At 31.1% G+C, this 27,988-nt stretch overlaps 1 protein-coding gene across 1 annotated transcript in view; it reads left to right on the forward strand.

The window, feature by feature from the left end:
• LOC133321472 (protein obstructor-E) overlaps positions 1-21,947 on the forward strand; it is a 28,528-nt gene extending 6,581 nt beyond the window's left edge. Inside the window, exons 2-5 of the mRNA XM_061530567.1 lie at positions 18,169-18,378; positions 20,672-20,860; positions 20,929-21,139; positions 21,741-21,947. Coding sequence (XP_061386551.1) covers positions 18,169-18,378; positions 20,672-20,860; positions 20,929-21,139; positions 21,741-21,855 — 725 coding nt within the window. The 3' untranslated portion in view covers positions 21,856-21,947. The remainder of the gene's footprint in view (positions 1-18,168; positions 18,379-20,671; positions 20,861-20,928; positions 21,140-21,740) is intronic.
• The last annotated feature ends 6,041 nt before the right edge of the window (positions 21,948-27,988 follow it).

The following is a 27,988-nucleotide window of genomic DNA, read 5'->3' on the forward strand; positions in this document are numbered from 1 at the left end:
ACAGGCAGACATTCTCACACATATAAACTCAAATAAATATTTCAATAGTGACCATATTAAAAATGTGCTTGTAAATGTATATGAATTTGACTTTTGAAATATTTATCATACGGTATTAAATAATTATTGACAATATTGCGGCCAACTATCGTGAATGGTAGCAACAGCAACAAAAAATGTTTAATAAATACCAAAGAGCATTTCAGTGTCTTTGGCATGTGTGTGTGTGCTTGTGGCCGGCCAGCAACCAATTTAAATGGGTAAAAGTTGCCAACACAGAAAAGTAAATAATTTAAAAATCAAGAAAATATATTTTTCATATATGAAAATATAAGTATGTCATTTATATACCACAATTTTTAATTCTTTGAAAATATGTACGGCAATTCTCAATTGTAACTTTATAACTTCACAATAAATACATATGTATGTATGTACAATCAGTCGCACATCAATAAATTATTATGAATGTTGTAAATGTTTTTTTGTTGTTGCTGCTGTTGTTTTACAAATAAAAACAAATATAAGTAATGAGGCATTTATTGTTATTGTTATGTTGTTATTTATTAATAATTTATATACAATTAATTGAGTTAAAAAATTAATATACACCAATTTTATTTTATTATTATAGTATTTTTGCCATGGTCAATTTAATATGGTGTAGAAGAAAGAAACGAAATAATTATGGGGAAAAAATATGCTTTAAAATAAGTTATGTTAAATTTGAATATATTAGGGTGGATAATAAATATTGGAGAGCAATAAATAAATAAATACAAAAGTAAACAAATTAAATTAATTATTGGTGGATCAAATAAAGGGTCTTAGAATTTCGGGAATAATAATTTTGGCCTTTGATAATTTCGGCCGAACCGAAACTTTTATACCTCCAACATGAAGTGGACATTCAAAATATCTAAAATCGATTGGAATTATATTTAATATTTTCCATCCATTTTTAAATGTTTCTAAAACCAAAATGTTGGAGGTACCGTTACATATGGGCGCCACCCAATGAAGTGATAATGAAATCGAAATCCATTATTTTTATATGAAATATAGGACTTTATTTAACATGCTTCGGAATGTCTGAGTTGGGCCAAATTTGCACCATTTTGTTGTGTGTTTTGTTGCCATTTTAAAGGTAACTTTATAATGCCTCTCCTGCTCTCTATTTGCAAAAAATTCGATTAGTCGATTTTCACAATCCTCCCTAGATACCAATTTTTTATAATTAAAGCAATTTTACATACAAGAAAAATATGATAATCACTTGGTGCCAAGTCCGAACTGTATGGCGGATGCATTAAAAACTTCTCAACCAAGCTCCCGAAGTTTCTGGCGAGTCACTGTAGTTGTGTGTGGTCTAGCGTTGTCGTGGTGGAACCGACAACTCCCCTGCTGACCAATTCTGGCCATTTCTGATCTATTGTAAATGATTTAAAACAGTTTTATGGTAGATTTTTAGCTCCTGGGCGATGTTACGACTGCACGTCAACTTCGATCAGTTTTCCAAACACCCTGTAATTCACAACTGAATGCACCAAACAAAAAACAGCAAAATAATTTGTTTTTACTGCGAAATTTCACGCTTCCAACGAGCATAAATCTGAAATTGTTTGATCGATACTTTACGAGAAATCTATCAGTACAGCCATCTGACACATTTGGGCCTACCAGCCATAAAAATGGAGAAAGAGTCTGTTTACACCGCAAAATAAAGAAAAAGTCTGTTCAAAAAAAATTAAACCTATGAAGAAATAACATAAAATGTCAGTTCAATGATTTGTAAGGCAGGCCTTCTTTATGCAAAAGATTAATCGTCAGCCATCAACTGCTATGCTATGTGGTAATTTAAGAGACATTTTTTATACCGAAAAAATTGTATTTTTTATAAATTTAATAAAAGGATCACACCATTAAAAATGTAATAAATTAACTGAACCTCATGGTCCGTGATAAAAACATCAAATTTTAGACCCACAAAAATTTATGAGCCAGACAAAGTTTTGGGTTTCTCAATGGCAAAAAAAAATTCTTATGGAAAATTTCTTTCAAACCTTTTGAGGTTTTTGGTACTATAATTTTTTTCCAAGTATGAACATTTTGTGCATCAGCATAAAGAATTAATCCCCTTCCCTCTCCAAGGCACTAACTAGGTGGGCATTTCTTTTCTGAAACTTCGAATTTAATTCACCACCGAAAAATATGGTCTTATATCATAATACAAAGCTAAATCCATCCCTAAGCATATGACCTTAAGAAAATTATGAAATTCTCTCCACAAAATCACGTTGCAAATATTTTTCAAATCTTCTTCTTTTATTATAAAAACCTCTCCCTCCTCACCATTGCCACACTTTTCTTTCCTATATCCCATGGCAATGTATTTATGTTTTAACAATTAAATAATAATTTGTATTCATTACATTCTATTATAAACATTTTAAAAAACAATTCCCATAAATATATATTTACATATGTTAATGTGTATTGTTAACACATTTAAGTACACAACAGCATACACGTACATATACGAATATTATTTAAAACACAGAGTTTTAAAAACAAACAAATAACATAAAATAAACCTGGCAAACATTATGTGTATATATGTACGTACACGTTTGTATGTCTGGCCACAGTGCGACTATCATACGGTATTAAGTGTTTACTTCTTTGAACTGATACATACACCATGTTTAAATATTTGTTACTCACAAGTGTTGTTCATTGTGATTGGGGAAAAAACGGTAATAATAATAATTTAATATGCAATAACAGTCAACGTTACTTTCCCGCTGAAGAGGGAATGTGGGAGTAAGGGAGGAGAAGTTTTTCACAATTTTTCTTTTCCATAAGCTTTTTTTGCTATAGGCCCATAGCTCGATTTTATTTATAGTTTATTTAATTTCATTTATTATTACTCTTCGGGTTTTTTGCCTCAGCCACTTTACATAAATGTCAAGAGTCATTGGCCTTTTTTACATATATGTTTTAAAATATTAATACTTTGGCATAATTAATTTTTCAATATAAAAATAAATATATGTTTGATAAAAATGAAAGAGAGAAAAAAATGAATTGAAAATTCACATATATATATTTAATTTATTTTTCTAATATCAAGTGGCCGAAATTAATTTTTAATTAAATTTTAATGACATAAATTTTTGTGATTTTTGTTATCTAGACCATTAATTATTATGTTAAGTGAATAATCAAAACAATAGCATAATTGATTTGTTGCTAAATGAAATCATTTAAAATTAATTTGGATACATTTTTTCGATATTGATTGTCGAGTGGAGGATTTTCAACAAAATATAATAATCAAATAATTATAAAAAATAATTTAAATATTTTTATTGGAAGGATTTTTTAGTTAAAAATAAAAAAAAAAATTGTTGGTTAGGATTTTTTTAGGTAAAAATCGTTGACCATTTGAAATGACATATTTTTTTTCAAATTTGGAGAATTTTCCATCTTCGATAAAAATTATTCAGTAAAAATTCGGTTTATTCTTATAAGACGTAAGATCAATCACCTGCCTTCAAAAATCTGGTGATTACCTGTATCATACACTACCCCTAACCACTTCCCCTGACCAGGTCTTGCTTTACCTGTGATATATAAATTATTTTCCTCTCAAACTACTGAAGAATCTAATAAACACTTTTTGTACTAAAAATATCCTCTTCTTCTTCATCAAACCCAAAAATAAATATAATAAATTTCAATTGTCATGCCAATAACTATTATATGGATGTTTTGTTTTACTTATTATTTTCCTCCTCGTTTTTGTCTTCCTGAAATCTGTCATATCGTATGTATATATTGAGGGAAACCAAAAAACATGTGACATTTTCAAGAGATGAGTAAATATTTAAATACCATTGCCACAGACGACAAAACCCCAAACAAAATCACTGCAAATGACTGGCTGACAGCAGACAACCAAGCCAGGCCAGGCTGGCTGGCTGGCAGACTGTTTGGCAGCATAATATATTGTGCAGAGAAGGAAGAAGAAGAAGATGAAGACAATTTTTCAAAAACCAAAAAAAAAAGAGTTAAACCTATGAAGAAATAACATAAAATGTCAGTTCAATGATTTGTAAGGCAGGCCTTCTTTATGCAAAAGATTAAACGTCAACCATCAACTATGCTATGCTATGTGGTAATTTAAGAGACATTTTTTGAAAAAAAAAAAACAAGAAATATGGGATAGGTTATAAATAGATGGCATATAAAATATATATTTTTTAATAATAAGGAGTGTTCAACACCTTCATCATGTATTTTATATACCTTTAAAAAGTAGCTGATACCCCTTAGGAATATCTTCTGTCATTACTCTCTCCTTTGTTGCCCGGCAAAGAATTTCATATAAAAATTAAATGACAAGAATTTTATGTTTTCCCCCATTTTAATTAATAAATAATTACTTATGTTTGTTAATATTTTCCCCAGCCACCCACTAATTGCCATGGCATTTTGTCAAAATTTTATTATATATACAACACCATACTTAATTTTTTGCATTTTTCTTTTTATCATAAAATGCTTTTCCAATAAAAAAAAACCAAACGATAATGACACAAAGCCATTGACAGTTTACATGCCGGAATAATTTCCCTCTGTGTGTGTGTGTGACTGTGTATATATTAATTAAATCTTTACGCTAATTAACAGTGATATTATATTAAATTATTAATCACAAAACTGAATGGCATTGAATGGTGAACAGAAAATTGTATCGTGTATCATCATGGCACAATTATGGATAATGTATGGGAGGGGAAATATCAGATGGGATGTTATTTTTGAGAGGAGTAAATTGAACGTCGGCATATTCATGTCATATAATGGATCTTCTTTTTATATAAGTCCTCTGAGGGCCATATATCTGGAAATTTGAAAGACAGCCTGACTAAGAAAGGCCTTCTATATAAGGATGGTCGTCTGACTATAAGGGGCCTCTGATCCTTTGTCTGCAGAACATCTTTCGTGTGCCTTCTTATAAATACAAATTTTAAAAGCTATTGTGCAAAATATCTACCCTATCTATAGAAGACTTCTGGAGGTTGTGGATTCCGAAAATGGCCTGTAGAAGATCTTAAGGCCGCAGAACGTCCTTCGAATGCCTTCTATACAAGTTCGAAACTGAAAATTTATTCTGTAAAAAATATGTAGAAAGGCACTTCTATATAAGGAAGGCTTATGATGGTCGTCTGACTATAAGAGGCCTTTGCAAGATCCCATGTCCGCAGAACGTCTTTCGTGTGGAGATTGAAGACTCCTGGAGGTTGTGTATTTTGAAGGTCCTTCGAATGCTTCTAATCAAAGTGGAATCGGAAAATCTATTCTTTAAAATATAATATATATGAAAGGGAAATCATATTTCAAGATGACTTCCGGAAGTCGCATATTTGGATATCTAGGAGATATTCTATATATACAAGACTTTCCTTTGAAATATGTTCTAGATAACAGAAGGATCTCCCGTTAAATGATATTCATCTCCAGAAAATTTGTATGAAGAATTAAATTATACAAACGTTCACAAACTTCCGTATATATAAGATCTATAAAAATAGTTTTATTTTTAACCTGACGCTATCAATAAAAATTCTTTGATTTTTTTTTAATTCCTTCAAGATTCAATCTCAAACAACCTTCAATATTTTTTGTCAAACATGTTTCTTTAATTAAACCCCTCATAAAAATTCAAATGAATTTCCATATAAAGATTTCGTCTCAGAAATACTTCCATAAACAAAAATTGAATTTGGAACCAGTTTGATTTGCTACACATTTGACGACATTGCATAATATTAAAACTAGATTGTTTTGGGCGGAAAAAAATTCCAATACGCAGAAAACCAAAACAAGAAATTAAAAAAAAATCTATAAAATTGACACGTTATTGAGTCGGTATAAAAATAAAAAGCAAGTAATGGAATTAAGAAGAAAAAAAATATTTAATTCTTTTAATGGCGGGTTTAAATTGTTAAATTCATTGCCCAAAAATATTCCAAAAATTCACTAAAAATAAAATTGAAAACTTGTACTAAAACAATAAAAAAATTAAAAAAAATCACTATAATATACGATAAAGGTATTAATATTTTCTATTTTATGCCCTCAAAACAAAAGTAATTTAAAATTTCCCACTAAAAATCAAATTGAGTTCTTTTGAAATGTAATCAAAAATATATAATTTCTTTCCGATGAAGAAAAAAATTAAAAATAAATAATACTCTCAATTTTTTTATTTTTATAACAAAACACTAAAAATTGACCTCCAAACAAATATTCACAAAATTGCATCATCAATTAACAGTTTGTTTTTTCTGGTTTCAAATCAAGGTCCTCAGTTTTATTGTGACACTAATAGATTTGTCAGCAATCTCGTTTTTTTTATCGATTACTAAGATTTTTATGGACAATATAAATCAAAACAATCAAATCATCAATTAAATAACATGAAAAATGATCACAAAAAACTTTAAACAAATAAATCAAAAGAGAATTACTTTCAATTGTTTATTGCCAAACAAAACAAAAAATAAATAAAAATAAAAAATACCATTAAAAATTGTGATGACATAATATAAATTGAATGATGGGTATTACCAATAACATCAAGGTGGTTTGTTTCTGTTGTTGGTCAGCGGAACAAATCAAATTGTCCAAAACCAAAATCAATAAACAAATCTCATGCCAACCAGTCTAATTCATTATTACAAACAGCTGGCGATCTACCAGCATTTTTACCAATCAGCTGACATAGCCACATTACATTATTGAGCATCGTCACTGCTTCGATGTTGTCGTCATAATCATCGCCATCACAAAGGTGTCACGATGCCGATGTTTTTGACCATTTTCTAGGTTACCAGGCCACGGTGTGAATGAACGGGTTTTTATTTCTTTATTTGGTTTCTTTTATTTTTCTTCACCATCATTTTATGCAGACGATTTTTTTTTGTGTAAGCTTTGGTCTTTAATGGGAATTTTAACACTTTTGCTTTCAAGCAAGTAGTGTATATAAATTATTATTAACCTCTTGCCAAATGTGTCAACAATATGGTGTTGTTTTTGTTCACACTCTCTGAATTGCTGTCTGCATACACCATTTTTCGATCGGTTGTGATTTCCACATTTAACCACACCTTGAGTTACATAACTGCGAAGTGTTGTGATTTTTTTTTTGTGTTCGTCTTGTCTTCCTCACACAAAATGCCAGCAGCGTGTAAAGAGCATCTTGAAAGTGCAAAGAGCTTCGGTTTTTTTGGGTGTGAAGACATAAATATGGAAGCCGGTATTTTGTTTTAGTTCAGTGACTTTATTTTTTTTCATCTTGTAATGGAAGTCTGAAAAAGAAGTAATCAAAAGAGGAAAATTGAGACAGAATAAAAAAATGTAAAAATTGTATAAATAGTAAAAATTGTCTAACAGATAAAAGCCTTTTAATTTTTATTTCACCTGAAGATCATCAAAGACCTATGGGAAAGCTTCTGTCGATATAATTTCAGTGGCTTTTAAATTTACAACTGATTTTGAATATTTCACCTATGTGTGGTGCATAGTTTTAGGCACTGTTAATGGTAGCACATATTACCAGACATAGACCCTATCAATTTTATTTTGCGATGAAGATCATTGGAGATTTAACAGAGAACATCTGTTAATAGAAGAAATCGGAACTTCTAACATCTATACTTTTAAACGATTTTATTTATTTCCCTCACGAAATGTGCATATTTTTAGGTGATGCTACAGAAAATATATGTTTCGAGAAAATAACTCTACATTTTCATTTACACCTGAAGATCATTGGACCCTTATATAGCGGAGTAATTCTGGCTATAGAAAAGTCTAAAAATTTTTTCTTTATTTTAAATTGATTTTGCTTATTTCCTCCAATGAACGGTGCATAGTTTTAGGGGGCTAGCAATTAAACATATGTTACCCGACAAAATCAATCATTTTTAATCTTATTTTGCCCTGAAGATTGTTAGAAACCTATCAAATGTATTCTGTCTTTAGAAAAGCTGAAACATTGTTTCTATATATGCAATTGATTTAATTTATTTCCCCGATGAATGGTGCATAGTCTCAGGCGCTCTCAATGAAACATCTTTGACAATATCTGCTCAATTATATTGTTTTTCCTTAATTGTCAAGGCTTCCGAGAAAATTTTAACCCTTTGAAAAAACTATTTCGCCTTGATGGCTTCTTATGAAATATTCCATTATGTAAATATTTCATAATAATTTTTCAATTTTGTAATTGTTATGCATGACTTATTAATGTCAAAGAAAATGAAACAAAAGACTAAGTACCATCACCCAACCCTGAACACAAAGTGAAAGTATGCAAAAAAAAAAGTGCACACACAAATCACAAAAACTGATCTGATTTGAATTGTTTCAATTCGGTTAGTGTTGATTTTTTTGTTTTGTTTTCCCCTCTTTGTTGACGGTTTGTCTTCTTGGTCTCGAATTTTCCCCAGTTTGTTTACATGTTTCCAGCCTTTGCCAAACCAAAAACAATTGTTTTCCAAGAGTGATAAATGTCATCGGAAAAAAGTGGTGTAATAGTTTCAGAGTTTCGTTTTTGGCTTGAATAACAATAAACGAATTTGTATGACTGTGTGATGTTTTGGGGGCCTGGTAATCGAAACCCAGCCACAGTTATCTTTCACACAAACACACACATAAATAACATAAATGGCATGACATGAATATTTTTCGGTTTTGTTTGTTCCGCTCAATGACATGCATACAAGCAGACACAATTTTTTTGTTTTGGAGGAAAACAATTACCGGAAATCTTAAATTGTTTTCCCCCTGACGAGAAAAAAGAAAATGAAACTTGCAGCGAAACTGGGGAAAAGGGTCTAAATTTGAATTTGATGGCTACAGAAATCTGTCTAATTATTATATGAGGGAATACAAAATCCAATTCCAACAGGATCAGCTGATTGGTAGAAAATGTTAAATAAATCAATTTTTGTTTAAAATTCCACTTAATTTCCAATTTGAATTTATTTTATAACTTTGTAAAGTGATGCAAAATGTTAAGCATCTTAAGTAAATAGATATATTTAATTTTTTAATAATTTATATGGTGTGATGCATACTTTTAGGCGTCTTGAAGACAAATAGGTTATATACCTATATGTCTCTAAGTACTTTTAATCATTTAATGTGATTCTAATTCCATCAGAAGTTGTATTTCAATTCCACAAAATATTTGTATATAAAATACAAAGCAATATTTAAATTTATTGTGTGTCCCCATAATAAGCAAAATGCATATTAAATAAATATATATATTTACATAATTTATATGGTGTGTACCAAATTGAATACACACATTATTTTATTATATAAACATTGTGTGATGCATACTTTTAGGTACCTTGAATACACACATTATTTTTTAAATACACAGTTGGGTCCTTAAACCTGCACTGGAATATGTTCTAGACTTTCTTGTATAAAAAACGTGATTTTGAAAAGCCTTCATCCTCATAATAAGCAGATCATCTTTTCCTTCGTTCTCAGGGTTATTTCCTAGTTTTGTTCTTGTATCTTGATTTTACTTTACAAAATAAAAGTGAATGGTATTCCTTCCCTTATTAATGTAAATTGTTTCGAATATACATTCGTTCGTTCCTTCGTTTCTTTTTTTTTTCAAAATTACACTTCACTTTTTTATTATAGCTTTTTATCCTCCTCTTCTTCTTCCTCTTATTTGTTTGTTGCCTGTCAAATTATACAATCAAGGTAACATGCAACATATTTGCACGTATATATCTACATACCGACATGTTATTTCTATAGCAGCAACCTCAGGTGAAGATATACGAGTTCACATATCCTTTCACAATAAAATACAAAAAAAGGAAACACACTCACTAACTCAACTCAAGGTTATTTTGGCTTTTGTTAGTGAAATAAAGGCAACTGAAAACAACAACAACGAAAATGAAATAAGAGTGCACAAAAAGTGAGTAGTACAACAACATTCGGTGGCATGTAATTACACGCAATATTTTGCAGATGTTAAAGTATGTCATACCGCGACAGTTGCCTTTCAGGTTTCGTTTTTTTTTTGTCTTCTTCTTCTTCTTTTGCTGAGCTTAAAAAGGAGTCGTGGTTTTATGTTGGATATGGTTGCATCTACCGGTTTTCTGCTGGTGGTGGTGTTGGTACTACTCATCTTGAAATAAGTCTGTATATCTGTGCAATGTGTGGTTGGTTTATTACATAATATTTTTTTTTTCAATTTTGTTGTTTTTTCTTTACTTTGAGTTTTCTTTTGTATTTAGTATTTAGGTCAAATCACATGTGTAAAAGTAAATGCCGATTTTTTTGTTGTTGTTGTTGCTGTTGTTGTTATTTTTCTTACAATTTGAACAACACGTAGTTGAACGTATTTGTGAGTATGTGTGTGTGTGTGGGTTTTTAGATGCTGCTGTTATTCGTAAAAGGGAAACACATTTTTAACAAGATTTAAAAGTGTTGTAATATAGTTACGAATCTGTCTGTTGCAATTTCGGTAATATGATAGTAAGATGGGTTTCCTTGTCACGTCTGCATGAAAATGAAAATAAAACAACAAAATCAGATGTGATTTCATTTACCATGAAAACAAAAAACAGAAAGGTATTGGCACGATTTTCATGGAAATTTATGATGGCTCTGATGAGACTTTCACAGCAGATTATTATTGATAGTAAACAATAACAGATTTTTTATAACTGCTTAAAAAGTCATACATATTAGAGAATATATGGTAATATGAATATATTGAAGATATTTCAAAATTCAGATAAAATACGTTTTTGTCTGGTGCCTAGTTTTAGGAGCATTCAACATGGGTGATATATTTTAACACGTTGACGGACAGTAGAAACAAGTGAAATTCGAAAACATGACACTAGGCTTCTACTTGTACGCTGGTAAATGCACATTTGTGCTGCTACAGCCGTCATGTCACATAGTGAACTTGAACTTGACGGCTATAGACGCAACTGTCCGTCAACGTGTTAATAAATAATATTTGTACCTGTTGAAATGTAGAACAGTAAATTGTTGGTAGCTTATAGAATAATAATGATAATAGATTAATGTTCTCGATATTATGTGCAAAATTGCTCATCTCTTTTCCAAATGACAACTAAAACATATGAGTCTTTAAAAACATTAAGTAATAGGAATTTATATCTTCCAGAAATGTCCTAGGTGCATTATTTAATTTATCTCTTCAATTATAAAAAGTAAATTACATTTAATTTGAAAATTTAATCTACCATAAATATATATTTTTCAGGGTATCTTAGAACAAAAAATCGTATATCATAATGTTCGTTATTTTTTAAATTAAAATTTCCAACTTTCATGGAAAATCGCAAACCTCTCACTACTATAAAAATCTGTAGTTTTTTTCCCAGAACTTCTTGCCTAAAAGTATGCCCCCCTCTATCTTCTTTAGCTTTTTTTACATTTGTGGTTAAATAACATGCCTTTCATTATTACTAATTTACTAGTAAATTCCTTTCATTTTTTCAACATGTTGTTGAGGTTTCAAAGTAATTAACTCAAATAGTTTTTTCTGTGAATATTTTCTAAATACCACGTGTTAGCACATACTTAGACATATTAAAAGAAGACAAAGTATTTCTAATAAAATATAGTTTTCATCAAAGACATTTTTGCGGCTTTTTGTTCTTCGATTAATTAAGTGAGCTACATGTCTCGCCATGCCACTTCAAATATTCGAAGTGCTACAAATATTTTATGCAAATAGCAATTATGTGTATATTTTGTTTTTACAAAATTACCATTAATTATAAAAATCTTTTGTTTATGGCTTTGGAGCTCTCTCTCTCTTCCTCTCCGGCTTCGCATAGTATTATTGCATATGACATTGGCCCCAAAATACAAGCCGGTATTAAGACAAACAACGGTCAGTGACTTTTGCACTTGCTTTTCAAACGGGGTGTATGGCTGTATATCGAGGGGAAAATAACTTTAATACACTCGCAATACCCCAGTTGTTGTATAGATGTATGTGTTGTTTTTTAACAAAAATTTTCCAACAAACCACATATTTTGTTTTGCCGGAATTACAGTGTTGTATTGTATTGTTGTTGCTGCTGCTATTTGCTTGGTTAGTTGTTGTTATTATTTTCTGTCCAGCTGCAATTCGATATTTGTATATAGAAATACATGTATTTGCAATTATAGTTGCCAATTTGTATTGTTTTCATGTATTATTTGCAATATACGAAATACTATAAGGGGATCAGGATGAGAGTGGTGTTGGAGGAAAAGAGAAACACTTTGTATTTCCAGATACAAAAAATTGCTTTAATTATAATAAATGTTTTTATTTGTTGGTTGATAATTGGTGGTAAATATTTGGTGTAGAGTATTGAAACAATTGAAAAAACAAAACTATAGAAAAAATTATATGGAAACAATACAGTTTTAAGAGATTAATTAAATCGTATTTAAAGACTAAGATATGTGGTGCCTACCTTTAGGAGCCACTTATGTTTCTTTGGGGGAAAATATATATATATATATATATATGATATAAAGATTTCTTTGGATCAGAATAATTAGTAAAATTAGGTAAAAGTGTATATGAAAATTATTTTTGGAGCTTAAATTACAGAAATAATAATGTGTGGTGCCTACTTATAGGAGTCAATATACTTTGTTGAAGGGCGAGATATATAAACGTATTTCAATTACGCTTCTTTAAGATGATTTTGTAGAATGTAAAGAAAATAAATAGAATGGTGTCAAAACTCCAATATGACTATGATATTCCTCTATAATTTCATAATTAAAAATATGCAAATTAAAAAAAAGAAACATCCCTAGAATCCCTAAAGAAAATTATTGTGAAATGATAAATTTGAATTTAATGACTATAACAATAACAAAAAAATATTGATAGTATTTCCTTAAACAATATAAATATTTGTAAAGACAGCTGCATATTTTTAGGTGTTATTTATTTTTGAATACCGATTTTCTTCTTTGTTGCATATTTTTAGGCATTGTTTACTTGTCTTAAATATATTTTTCATATTAGGAAACAATACTTTTTTCTTCCTTCCTTATTTCCAACAAAATAATTTATCAAAAGAGATAGTTTAGTCCTCCCTTTAATCCTTTCCATTCAAGGACATTTTTGTAATTTAATCCTTGTTTACTTTACCGTATTTGTTTATTTATTTAATTTTTTTCCCTGTTTTGTTACAAAAAAATTGCCTCACTTTCATTTAAATAAAATTCCAATTAAACAACTAACCAGGGTACTTAATACCTTTTTCACAAAAACGATAACTGATACAACTGAAATTGAACAAAAAAAGGTCCTTTTTTAAAAAACGCGATTTTTCTCTCACACAAACACACGCTCACACTCACATCTCGGTGTGCAAATATTTAAATAGCGTTATTTATACAAATGCTTAACAAATCAACCAAAAAACAACAACAACATCAGGACAACACAATTTTTATTTAAATGAAAGTAAAATACAAATGACAATAACAGCAACAACAACAACAGCGTCAGCAGCAAAAATCAAGGATTTGTTTGTAATACAGTGTTTCACCTCATTTTTGTGGTTGTACAATTAGATTATCACACGCACGGACACAGAAACAGTTTGGTCATTTCCATTTCAATTCAATTCAATTCAATTGTCTGTCGGTTGGTTGGTCTGTCGGTCTCTCTCTATATAAATGCCATCAAAAACGTTTTTGCAATTTTCCTAGTAATCAAATTGTATTTGTGTAGGAGTGTTTTTTTTCTGTTATGAGTAGAGGTGGGAGGGCAAACGGAAATTAGTTTCCAGCCACCCTGTAAATGGAAATGCATTTTTTGTGCACAGACAAAAATATAAAAACCCCAGTGTAAAAGTGTTAAAAGTACATAGCATAATTTTAAGCTGTTTTCAAAATGTTTACAATTCCAATAAACATTGGCTTTAAGCGAAAAACTGCATATTTACAGAGGGTAACAAAGGGAAGAACATATTTCTTTAAAAAAAAAATATTTTTATTTTTCTAAAAGAAGCAGCATGTAAAACCTCTTCAGATTTAAAAAAAAATTACTAGTTTCATATACCGAAAGTCCCAAAAAAATAGTATATTGATTAAAATTGAAAAAAATAATATTTTATATACACAGTGGGCGTCAAAACGATTTCGTAAATATATTGAAATTATTTTTCATTCCCTCTCTAATTGCAGAAAAAAATTATTATTTTTCTCATACCTTTTTTCGACCCTCTCTGTACATACTCTGTTCTAAATTTTTTGTCCACATCTCTTTATGATTGCACTTGTTTTGGGCTGTTGTTCTGACACCAAATATTGTTTAGTGGGGCCTGTATATATATTTGTAAAACATCAACTCCCTAATACCAATGTACGAGTGGTAAAGTGTTGGTTGTTTGCCACGAAAAAAAAACCGGCAAATTCAAAGGGCCCAGAGACATGGTCATGTTTTTAAAACTGGTATTAGTTGTAATTTAGTTAGTTGCAAAATTGTGGTTGTTGTTGTTGCTGTTTTTATTATTACTATTTTGTTTGCTTTGCATTACATTTAAATTATTGTTGTTAAACTTGTTGTTGTTGGCCTTGTTGCAAATTTGTTTATACACAGACACTTTTTCGGTGGCTTTTGCTGTGGTATTATCCCGGACAACAACAACAACAAAAATCCTCCAAATAATGTTGCGAAAATCCAAAACAGCAAACACACAGCACACATCCTATAGAGTCACCAAGGGAATGAATAGACTGCACGAGATACAGAGAGAGAGAGAGAAAGTTTTTAGATTTTTATTTACAATTTTCATGGTTCCGTTTGTAATTTAGTTTTGAAACAAATTAATTTTTAAAACAAAAAAAAAATATTTTATAAAAAACCAAAAAAAAAACTTTCCCCACAAACATAAATCAATATAAGCTTTTCAAAACCAATGACGTGTTGTAATAATTTGCTGTTAAATTTTGAATAACCACGAAATGCTTTTTGAGGAAAAATTCGTTTTTGTTTAGTTTTAAAAGGGAAATGTTAATTTTTTGTTGTATGTGTATGTGAAATCATGGAAAACGGCAAGGAAATAAACACTTGCCGTTATGCTTAGCTGCCACTAATAATATACATATTTGTGTGAATAATAATTATCTGGCAAATGCAATTATAAACTAATAGACATGGCTCAAAGCAAGTGCAAATTTTTGTTGTATAGCGATTGAATGGCTTCGTGAAATTTAAGACCATAACCAGGTTATTGACTTTGTGGAGGGGGTGTTCGCAATAAAATATTCAATAGGGAAATTGAAATATTTCCGATATAATAATTTACGGAAGTTGTAGTCTTTGGTACCGGGATTAAAAAAAGATTAAAAATGACAAGCTTTATACAGGGTCCTTGTAGGCCACAGACCCAGCAACTATTTCTCCTTGTAGGCTTGAAAGTCCGTAGAATAATCAACTGTTTCTCATATTTAAAAAATAAGTAAAAAAATAGTATTCATTGCCTTTCCTAATTGTTGAAGACAAATTCATGGTCTCCTCCACGTATATTTTCACTCTAACTACACATCGAAATATAATTTCATACTATTCCCCATATGACGATATAGTTTCTTTGTCATGTATGGTGTATACTTTTAGGCGTTGCAAAGAATTTTCCTATTTCCAGGAGTAAGAAACATCACAATCATATAAATATTTTGGTTCTACACTTGTCTTAAATAGCTACTGTACGAGGCAGCTATTTATATTCCAGACCTATATCTACAAAAGTTTACATAAAAATAGTGTACTTATAACCAATACCATAATGTGTAGATGTGATTACTTGAGGCAATAAAAATTCTCAAATTTCAAAGGAGATATACTTATTCTTGCCTATAATACCGCAAGTTATTATAATGCATACTTTTAGGTGTTCTGGAAGATTTTTTTCTATCAGTACCGTTGAACATTTACCTTCTGCTAATGAACGTAAGCAAATTCTAAAATAAGACACAGAATACCACCATGTAGCAATTTTTAACATATGGCGATGTTCTAGCAACCTTTACCATATATTGAAATATGTCTCAGTATTAATTAAAGCATTTTGGAGCATCCTGCTACTAATAACCGATTAGAGCTCTTAGTAAAATGGTCTCTGCAACTTAATTATAATTAAAGCCTCTCTGTTCTTGAACGTGATACTCTATTTTATACTTTCATATTTTTAATTAGAGTTGATAGTAGTTTAGAATACTTGCTAGTATTTCTATGACCACAACCACAGCATATTTTTTTTTAATTGATTGGGAACCATTGTAACACCTCATTAATATTAGTGATGCTTACTGCATACTTTTAGGCTTTGTCTTATTTAAAGAAAAAGACGTTTTGATTTGTAATTTTTCAAAATTTTGATCATATAAGATCCTCATATTCTGAAAATATATTGAAAAGTACAATACAAATTTTAAATCTTCATAATAATAATGTTTGATGCCTACTTTTAGGCTCTTTGATTTAATCTTTCTTTCGACAACAAAAATTACACCTAAATGTGTGTTCGAAAAAATAAAATGAATTTTAAACTAAATAAATACCATGATTAAAAAGTATTTACTTTGCACTAATCCACAACACTACCTTAAGCTTGTAATTTCCCTAATTTAATACTTTCATATTACTTATATTATCCCCTCTCCCCACACAACTATTACTTACTATTTGGATTAAATGTTAATTTAAATTTTATACACTAACTATGGCTATAATAATAAATTGTATAGTGGCTTTTATGCGCTGTCATTGTTGTATTTTAAATAATAATCGTAATGGATGTCCGCTCACACACACACACTTCTACACACATACATAAATATATGTACTTAAATTATTAAATATTGCCCCCGCTTTTATCCAATTAATCACGCGTAATGTGAAATTATATGTCAAAATTGTGTGTTAGTTTGCAATAATTAATTAAAAATACATTTGTGGTCACACACAAATTTTAAAACAAGCTGCCAAACATACTAGCACACACACACACACGCTCATACATTTCAATTCATAAGTGCGAGTGTATGTGTGTGTGTGTAATTTTGTGTACATATTTGCATAATTTAATCCTTGAAAACTATCCAACACTTATTAGACTAATTGCGAATATGTGTAATTATCTGCATGTAGATTTATGTATGTTTGTGAGTGTGTATGTGTGTATATGCAAACATTTATGATGTCGAATATTTCAAGTCCTGGTAATTTCAATTGCTTTTCTTTTTTGTCATTTCGCTGCATGACATCGCAAATGATAGGCTTATTACAAAATTATAATATTCATATTTGTTTGTAGTTTGTCATATTCGCACATATTACTTACTGTCACTGTCAAATAATCATTTGCCGCAAAAACGCAAAATGTAAACAATCAATTATGTGTGAGTACATGCGAATTAAAAGGGTGGATCGTAAAACAGATAAATATTATTCCAAAGTATTTAGCTCAAAATTGAAAATCCAAAAATTATATTTTTGGGGCTTGCAAAGTTTCCCTTTCCTAATTTGTGTTTAGTTCCACCCCAATACTCATTTCTAGCGAACGCACACACACATTATCCTCTTCTCGTTGTATATTTTATTAATTCATAAATATAATGCAATGTTTAACTATTTGTTATTGTCATTTGATATTGGTTTTGTGCCAATCCGTTCCCCTCCCCCGCCAATTGATTTATATTCCCCAATCGTTCATCTAATGGTTTGTTCATATATATTTTTTTACCATCATTCTCGACTGTCATTGACATTACAATGCAAGTTTATTCGATGGTTGTCAATGCTCTCAAATGCTGTCGTTGTTGTTTGGTTATCTATGAACTGTTAATTAATTGTATGATGATGTTCTCACAGTTTATAATATAATTTTTAATTAGTTTTGACACTTCTGTTGGTTTTATCATTGTGTATATATATGTGTTTTTGCATTTTTTCATTTTGTTTTCTCTCTGTAATAAATTACGCATATTGATTTAATTGCAATCCTCTTTTATGTGAATAAATAATAATGTAATGTTTGTTCTTCTTTTTTATAGCTGTTGCCCAGGAATCATTCAAATGTCCCGATGATTTCGGATTTTATCCCCATGACATTTCCTGCGATAAATACTGGAAGTGTGACAACAATGTGGCTGAATTGAAGACCTGCGGTAATGGTTTGGCTTTCGATGCCTCCGATCCAAAATATTTGACTGAAAACTGTGACTACTTGCACAATGTTGATTGCGGTGACCGTACACAATTGGGTAAGTGGGGAAATGAAAATAAATTTAATAAAGATAAAATAAAATATTAAATACCCAACCATATTAAGTCAAGAAAGAAGTGAAATCTGTAAAATCATTAAGACATTCCAATGGGAAAGAGTTCAGCAGAATTTTAGAATGAGATAAAAATTAGCCCAAGGACCTTTGCTGCTACTACTCCAGTGGAGTGGTTTATAGTGGTTTAAGGGAAAACCTTCATGTTTTGAAATTGCACATAAAGCTAAGGATCTGTCTGACCTGTATTTTCCAGAATTTTTGTTATTTTGAGGGTAAAATACAATTGTAAATTTAAACTTAAGTAGGATTTCTAGTAAATATTTGTGGGATGACGATTTTCCATTACCATACTAAACGAGGAGCTTAAATGAGCGACTTTATTAAATATTTAGTGTGTGATGCATACTTTTAGGACAATCAGCAAAATTTCATAAAATTGAAAACACATGAGATTATTATTGAAATACAGCAGAGCTGCTGTAACGCCAAATATTCGACTATAAAATGAAACCAGTGAGCGGAGCAGTATAGTCGGACGGGGCCGACCATACGATACCCTACACAACTACCACGAACTCTAACTTTCTGAGGATGTTTATTCCGAGTCTGAGTAGTATTTCGTGATATTTGCCCCCTCTTGTCCGATTAGAGGTCAACAACACCTCTTTCTTACTTTTTTCGAATATTAAGTACAGTCCTTCTAATTACTTGTCCAGATTACCTTCACGGTGGGTTGTGTTGTGATTTTCGGATTATACTCTACTCGAAAACACACAACAAATTATGTTTTCCGTCCATTTCATCCCAAAATTTTATCCTGATCATCACCGAAAATTGTAGGCGTTGTTCTTGACTATAACTGGAACTTCATGAAAAATTTCAAAGCCATCAGCGCGATATTTCTCCCTCTAATGTGGTAATGGGTTACTAAATAATATCTGAATACATAAGCACCTGTAAATATTTGACTGTAACTCCCACATCTGAGTAGATACATCACTATATTTGGTAACAATTTAAAGGCCAACCACTCCTCGGGGCTACATCCGCCCGGAGTAAATATATATGCCATAGAATACAAATTTTGTCATTCTTCACACAAAAGTTCCATTTGAATCTTTATCAAAACACATGCTTATTCTCTGGCCCGATCCCCTTCTCCATGCAAAAATTCGCGGTGTTTAGGCCATAATTGCGGCCTCTGAAAAACCGACAAAAATTTAGTATTTGGTCCATTCCATCCTCTAAATATTAACCGATCTTTTCCAAAAACAATAGGGGTCTTCATTGACCAGAACCCATCCTACATGCAAAATTTCGTGAAGATTGGTCCATAACTGTTTACAAATTATAATGGACAGACGGACGGACGGACGGACAAACATGTCTAGATCGACTCAGCTAGTCGAGATATGACGATCGGTATACTTAAAGGTGGGTCTAGGACCAATATTTCGTGGCGTTACAAACATTTGGGGCTGCACAAAGCTATAATACCCTGACAACATAGTTGTGTAGGGTATAACTATTTGAACTATTTTAAAACTGAAATTGAAAATTCGTAATTCTATGCCCATATTATGCCTACCTTTAGGCACAGCTCTAGAGTATTCTGTAATAGAATTGTTTCAAACCAAAATTTTTATCAAAAGATTTTTAACATGTGTTGCAGGCCGCATAAACTATACAGTATCCAGTTATGGCAGGAGTTTATATATTTGGCCGTAATCTTTTTATATAATTTAAAATGATCCAAAGAATCTATAAGAAAATCACGCAATAAACTTATGTTATCCCACGATTTTAAAAGTACACCAATTAGGTTCCTAAAAAATCAAAAATCTCAGCACATATGAATTAGAATTTTCAGGAATTAGAATTCAATCATGTCCAATAAGAAGATGCCAAACCATTTTTTAATTTTATTTCTAATCATCTTACAATCAGGTGATCTGTATATAAATCAACATGAATGGTGCATACTTTTAGGAACGGAAATTTGTGTACCCATTTACAACAGTTTCTATTGGATTAAAATATTATTTAAATTAGTTTTTTTGCGTGGTGCATAAATTTGGCACAAATACTTTAAATTATTCCATTGTAAAAGTTATTGGAATTTATAATGAGGTGGTGCGTACTTTTAGGTGCATATCAAATAAATATGCAAATAAGATTTCCCCAACCCTCAATTTTCACTAATATTTCTTCAATTGTATCTCATTATCATATTTTCTAATTAATTATTCATTTCTTTTTAATTTGTCATTTTCAGAACCCCCAATTTCCACACCCCACTGTTCCCGCTTGTACGGTATCTTCCCCGATGAGAACAAATGTGATGTCTTCTGGAACTGCTGGAACGGTGAACCCTCTAGATATCAATGTTCTCCCGGTTTGGCTTACGATCGTGATGCTCGTGTCTGTATGTGGGCCGATCAAGTTCCAGAATGTAAAAACGAAGGTAAATCCCTACTAAAAATACAAACAAAAATATTTTACTAATCCGTTATTGTTTTTCTCTATCAACAGAAGTTGCCAATGGTTTCGCTTGCCCCGCTGCCGGTGAATTGGCCAATGCTGGTTCATTCTCCAGACATGCTCACCCCGAAGATTGCCGTAAATACTACATTTGCTTGGAAGGTGTTGCTCGTGAATATGGTTGCCCCATTGGTACTGTATTCAAAATTGGTGACAGTGATGGCAGTGGCAACTGTGAAGATCCTGAAGATGTTCCCGGATGGTAAGTGCTATATTTTATTTTCTTCTCTTTGTTTTTTCTATAATTTTTTTTTTGGGTAGCGGTAGCTTTTAAGGCTTACTTGATGAAACACACATCTTGAATGAATTATACACTATGCTTTATTGGGAATCACAAAAATATCCGTTAAAGATAAAACTCTTCCATTGGGAGAAGTTTTCGGAAATTCTCAATTGCTGCAACTTTCACAAATGAAATGAGGATAAAGGTTTGCTTGGGAATATTACACAGTGCTCGATAAGCAGATACATTTATAGTTATTTGTTAGGAGATTGTGGAGTATTCGCAGCAAAATACCTTTCTCCAAAATTGTCTCCCATTGTCAAATAATCTATGCCACTTATTTTTGATATTTTAAACTCCGCTGCTTGCTTTCTCTTTTTTGTATTGCATTTTACTATTTTTATATATCTATACAATCACTGTGCATCTTACACACTTCAATATTTCATATCGAAGAACAAAATTCACCATATTGGAAATACAAAAAAAAAACTTAAAATTTAGATAAATCATAAATAGAATCATAAACCTTACCTACAGTCCTTAACCGCTCACATAAAAAAATCCCTCTACATTACAGCGAGGACTACTACGGCGATTTGGATTTGAAGAGCATCCGCAAAAGTGAACTCTTAGCTGGTCTGCAAGGCGAAGGCCGTAAAAAGGGTGTAGCCAAGGGTGCTGTCTCCTCATAAGCCCCTATCACCACAACATCACAACATAATTTCTCCACATTAACTCCCAGCACAGCCACAAACTAACACCAACCAACCAACCGATCAATCAACATATCTACACGACACACCCATACTAGTAAACACAACTACAAAAAACCAATACAGAACAAAAAAAGAACAGCAATACAACAACAAAAACATTACAACATGAAACAAGACACTTTTCTACTAAACGAACAACAACTATCCCTATTAAGATTCCTTCTTCTTAAACAAAAAATTACAAAAAAAAAAAAAGAAAAGAAAACACAAGTTAAGAAGTTTTCCATGTTGTCGTGGGAAACCGTATAAATGAACATAAAAGTAAATATCGAACTTGAAATTATTAAAATTTCTTCTCTGTGGAAGCTTTATTATCATCTTCTTTTTCGTTTTTTGTTTATTTATATATATTTTTTTTTGTTTTTTTATCTTTATCTTGTAAAAAAGCATCTTGCATTTTTTTGTTTGTTATTTTATTTTTTTTTAATTTTTTTGTTAAAACATTTCCTTTTTCTTCTTATTTGTGTTTGAGAAATTGTTTAATGAAGCTTACAGAGAATTAAAACTTTATGAAAAACTGAACAAGAAAAGAAAAAAACACTGTAATAGATATCAACACATATAGATACGTTGAAGAATCGATAGAAGTTGTCAAAATTTTTTTGTATGTAGAATGTCGTAAATGTTTAATTTAGACATTTTCCTTAAATTTAAGTGATTTTTGATTATAAGTTTATAATTTTATTGAAAATAAAAAATTAAAATAATACAGAAAAAAATATAAAAAAATTACAAAAAAAAAAACACTTTTGACTTTTTCTTCCTTCATAACATTGTTTTTCGTACTAATTTTCAGCAGAACCCATTAACAGATATCCCATATAAACAGTGGGGAACATGTCATTTGGATACCTTCCCAAGTTCCTACATAAAAAATAAAATTAAAGAACTCGATTTGAAAATTTAAATTAAAAATAATTTAATATATATATATATATATTGCTTTGTATGAAAATACTTTTAATATAAAAAACGATAAAAACCTGATTATATTACGACCCCCCTTAACAAATTAAAATCGTATCGAAAACCAATATTAATCAGTATACCCTTCACCACACTGAGGTACAGGGTATTATGTATTTGTGCATATGTTTGTAACAGGCATCGAGAATCACTTTCTGAGTCCATTTATACATGTCCGTCAGTCTCTTCGTCCATGTAGTTTTGTGCACAGGTCGCATTTTTAATCCGATTTGGATGAAATTTGGCACAGATCACTTATTTGAGCCAAGGACGATTCCTATTAAAATTCGAGAAAGTCGGTTCAAATTTAGATATATCACCCATATATATTTTCGTTCGATTTTATGTAAATGCCAACATTTCTCCGATTGAAACAAAAAATTGCACAGCGTACTGAATTGGTTCTAGATTTATGTATGTGAAGTTTTGTTGGAATCGGTTCAGATTTAGAAATAGCAGCCATATTTAGTTTCGTCCGATTTTATGTAAATGGAGCACCATACTGCCAATATTTGTCCGATTGAGACAAAATTTTGCACAGAGTACTGAATTAGGTCCTGATTGATGTCAATAGTCCCCCAAAGATGCTATGAGCGTAGTCATAGCATTTTTGGGGGTCTATTGACATCCATCTACAATCTACAGGATATTTTTCTCCAACCAGTTCTGATAATTTCATAAAAATCGGTTAAAGGGTTGCTGAGTTATTTGCTTTTCAATTCATCCATGCTCCGAAATATACTTCCTGGTCTGGAAATACTTAACCAATTTTTATAATTTTTTCAGAATTGGATAGAGGGAATTCTTGAGCGTTTTCATATCACCCACCACTAGGAAAAATTTTCGTCGTTGATTATAATAAAATTCTAGGTCGATTGAGCCATGTCTAGTGAATTCGTGATAACGATTACAATATTTAAGATAGAGCTTTCAAATTTTGCACTGACTTTGACTAGGATGTATAGATTTAAATAATGGTTCAAGTTTTTTATACTCTTCACCACACTGTGGTACAGGGTATTGTGTCTTCGTGCATATGTTTGTAGCAGGCAAAAAGAAACGAAATAGACACATGGTTCCTTTTGAGGATATGCATAAAACCACTTACCGTCCGTCTGTCTGTCCATGTTAAATTGTAAACAAAGTACAGGTCGCACTTATGATCCGAATTGGATTAAAGTTGGCATAGGACACCTATTTGGCCCAAGGACGAACCCTATTGAAATTGGGAAAAATCGGTTCAGATTTAGAAATAGCTCCCATATATAGTCCGATTCCGATTTTCATTAAAAGCTGCACCAATGTCCCTATATATCATTCGATTTGTAAGAAATTTGGCACAACGTACTAAATTGAGTCTAGAATGATGTGTGCAAAGTTTCGTGAAAATCGGTCCAGATTTAGATATAGCTCCCGTATATATTTTCGTCCGATTTTATATAAATGGTGCACCAATGTCCCTATATATCGTTCGATTTGAAAAAATTTGGCATAGCGTACTGAATTGAGCCTAGAGTGATGTGTGCAAAGTTTCATGAAAATCGGTTCAGATTTATATATAGCTCCCATATATATTCTCGTCCGATTTTATGTAAAGTGTGCACCAATGTCCCTGTATAGCATTTGATGTACACGAAATTTGGCACAGCGTACTGAATTAAGTCTAGAATAATGTGTGCAAAGTTTCGTGAAATTCAGTTCAGATTTAGATATAGCTTCCATATCGTTAGCTAAAATGCAAAAAGGCGTAACTAACAAATGCATAATTGTGTAGGAGAAGCAAAAAACTGTTTTGAATGAAAACTATAAACATGTCATGTGAAATTAAAAAGTATGCCCGGCAGGGTGATATTGCATATGACGAATAATAGACTATATTTTTTTAACAAATTTAGTTGAAGTAAGAACGTTGACTTAAAGACAACATAACTTTCTTCAATTCCCTGAGGATGATTGGAGAATCCAATCGAAATATTGGAAACATTAAATATTAAAAATCAAAATTAGAAACGATTTTTACTTTTAAAAAGCCTACAGCCGAACTAACACAACAAAGATTTAGTTATTTAGTTTAATGGCAGTCATAACAATTAAGTAAAAACGTGAATTTTTTGTTAGTTACGCCTTTTTGCAATTATCAAATAATCCCACTTGTAGTTACGTCTTTTTGTTTTTTGTTAATAGAAGCTCCATTTATGACCGCAGACGTGTAATACTTTGTCAACACATGCAGTTTATTGGCATTCACAATATACATTCAAAAATTCAATTTTCATTTTTTTTGTTAGTTACGCCTTTTTGCATTTTAGCTGACGATATATATTTTCGTCCGATTCTATGTAAATAGTGCACCAATGCCCCTATATATCTTTCGATTTACACGAAATTTGGCATAGCGTAGAATGATGTGCGATAAGCTTCGTGAAAATCGTTCCAGATTTAGATATTGCTCTCATATATATTTCGTCCGTGAAAATCGGTTCAATGAAATGAAATCTAGCATAGGTTCCAGAAAGGCGTAAAGATCTTATATTCAAGTTCGTACAATTTGATGCCAACATTCTTTCGAAAAGGCGGAGTCTGTTAGGAGACATATGTAAAATATACCCAAAGTGGTGAAGGGTACTATATAGTCGGCCCAGTCCGACTATACTCCTTTCCTTACTGTTTTTTTTTTTTTTTAATTTAAGAATATTTTGGTGGAAATTTCGATGCTTTATTACACATTCAGAAAATTTAATTAAAGTAAAAGTACATGGATATGTATTTCTAAAAAATTCCTTGGACAGAAAATCTACAATGTAAATCATTTTTACATAGTCCTTGTCGACCGACAACTGACAGATTTTATGTATTTTTCAAATTATAGATGGTGTGTTTTAGCAACTTTTAAAAAATACTGAAAATTGTGTGGGACCTTTATATGGAGTCAGAACATGGTTCTATACTGATAACTTTCTGCGCAGATGTTTGATCTAAGTGCTAAATTATATCCCTTTCGGTTGAAAAAACTCTCAAAAACCGAAAATGAAGTGGGACCTTTATATGGGGGCTAAGTCAAAACATGGACCTATACCAATAATTTTCTGCGCAGATGTATGCCATCCTGCACGACAATTTGAATGATGCATAATTTTTGAGAACAACATGGAATTGGCTTTTTCGTATTTAATTTGCTACTACATCGATTTTCTCTACACTTCGACCAATCCGTTGCTTCACTGGTACGGTAATATCATACAACAAATATCTAAGCTCACATTTTTTTCAATTGATTTGGTATTTGTTGAGGTTAGTTCATAGTTCCCCCCTTTTCGGCTACATTACTTAGCTGACATACAAAAAAGAAAAAGTCGATATTTTACATATCCGGGAACTTTTACAAAATGCGATGTATTTTCTCTTATACAAAACCATTTTATATATGTTTTATATATGTTTTCTATATGTGAGAAAATTTCAATATCCCCTCTTACCATATCAGCAAAAATTATAAAAATCGGTTAAGTATTTGCTGAGTTATTAGAATTTGAATTGTACCATCCTTCAAAATATACTTTCTATTCGGTGCTGGGCGCCTATTACCTAAAAAAGAAAAACCCTCAAAAATCGGTATTTTAAAAACGACAAAGTTTCAGAATGACTGCTGCTGGGTTGTAAAGAGTGTATAGCATACTTTTAGGTCAAAAACATTTCGTCGACATAACATAGATATATATATGTGGAGTTGTTTGTGATTTATGCATAATTTACTTTTTTACAAGATCAATTTTTGTGGGGTTTTTCATTTTCAGGTAATAGGCGCCCAGCACCCAACAGGAAGTATTTACACATACATACATTGGCAGTTATGACAAAAAAATTCCATTTTTAAAAGATCAATTTTTGTGGGGTTTTTCATTTTCAGGTAATAGGCGCCCAGAATCGAGCAGGACGCGTATTTCGGACCATCGTTGAATTGCAATGCAAATAACTCAGCAACTACTTAACCGATTTTTATAATTTTTGCAGAAACGGTTAGAGGAAGTTCTAAAGAATAAGGACATTGAATATTTGAACACTTATAAAGGGCATTTTGGCAACATTGGTTTAAAGAGCTCTCGCACGTTTTGTGTTTTGTTTCACCGCCATACATCTTCAGTTTTGTCTATAATATAACGATAAATCGTCATGAAAACGAACAAAGCTTCCACTTTGGGTATTTCCACACCGCATTTTCATATCAGTTTCACAAACCCTTCTAGTATATATTTTTGGCAACGCTCCATTGCGTATAAATACATATCTTCCGAAAGAGTTTATAGATCCAGCAAGTACAATGAGAACCTATAGAGTTTCATATATTTGATGGGCCTATAATTCGGCTTTTGAAAAATATCTGTGTTCAAATATTCATGTTGACTTATTATACTATACTAACATAATCCCATGTACCGCCCCAAATCGAATTTTATTGCCGAAGTTTATATTTGTTATTACGGAATATTATAGGTTAAAATTGTCTAAAAACCAGTAAGGCATCCCCTTTCTAAATGATTTTTTCATATAATAAATATATTACTGCAAACAAGCAATTGTTTATATAGTTCCAAAGGACCTTCGATGTGAAAACCTATGCACATGCCTACCCTTATATGCCCATGTCGAATACTAAAATGATTAAAATGACAACAATATCAACATTTTTTACCTACAATCAATAGGTTAACCGAAAAACACCACTGAACTGAACATAAAAGTGGAACACGGTACAATAACAAAATGTAAAAAAATCTTCTGATCCAATTAAAAGTTATTTGCGTTATATAAACATATATTTAGAGTAAAACCAGAACACAACGGAATGTACAAAAATTAAGTACATCTAACTGTCAGGCGAAAGAAGAAAATTAAAAATATATATTGGTTGTAGTTGTCTCCGCTTAGTACTTTCCAAACTTAAGTGGTTATGAAGAGGAAATATTAAAAGTAACTTCTATGTAGACAAAAAAGGAAAACGATGTAAAATATCAGTTAATCCGCTTCCGAGCGGTGGAAATGTTTATATGTTAGTTTGTGTACATTGCAGTTAAAATATAAATTC

The sequence above is a fragment of the Musca vetustissima genome, unplaced genomic scaffold, assembly GCF_032173495.1.
Source record: "Musca vetustissima isolate MV318-11 ecotype Yass unplaced genomic scaffold, APGP_CSIRO_Mvet_v1 utg16843, whole genome shotgun sequence".
Taxonomy (NCBI): domain Eukaryota; kingdom Metazoa; phylum Arthropoda; class Insecta; order Diptera; family Muscidae; genus Musca; species Musca vetustissima.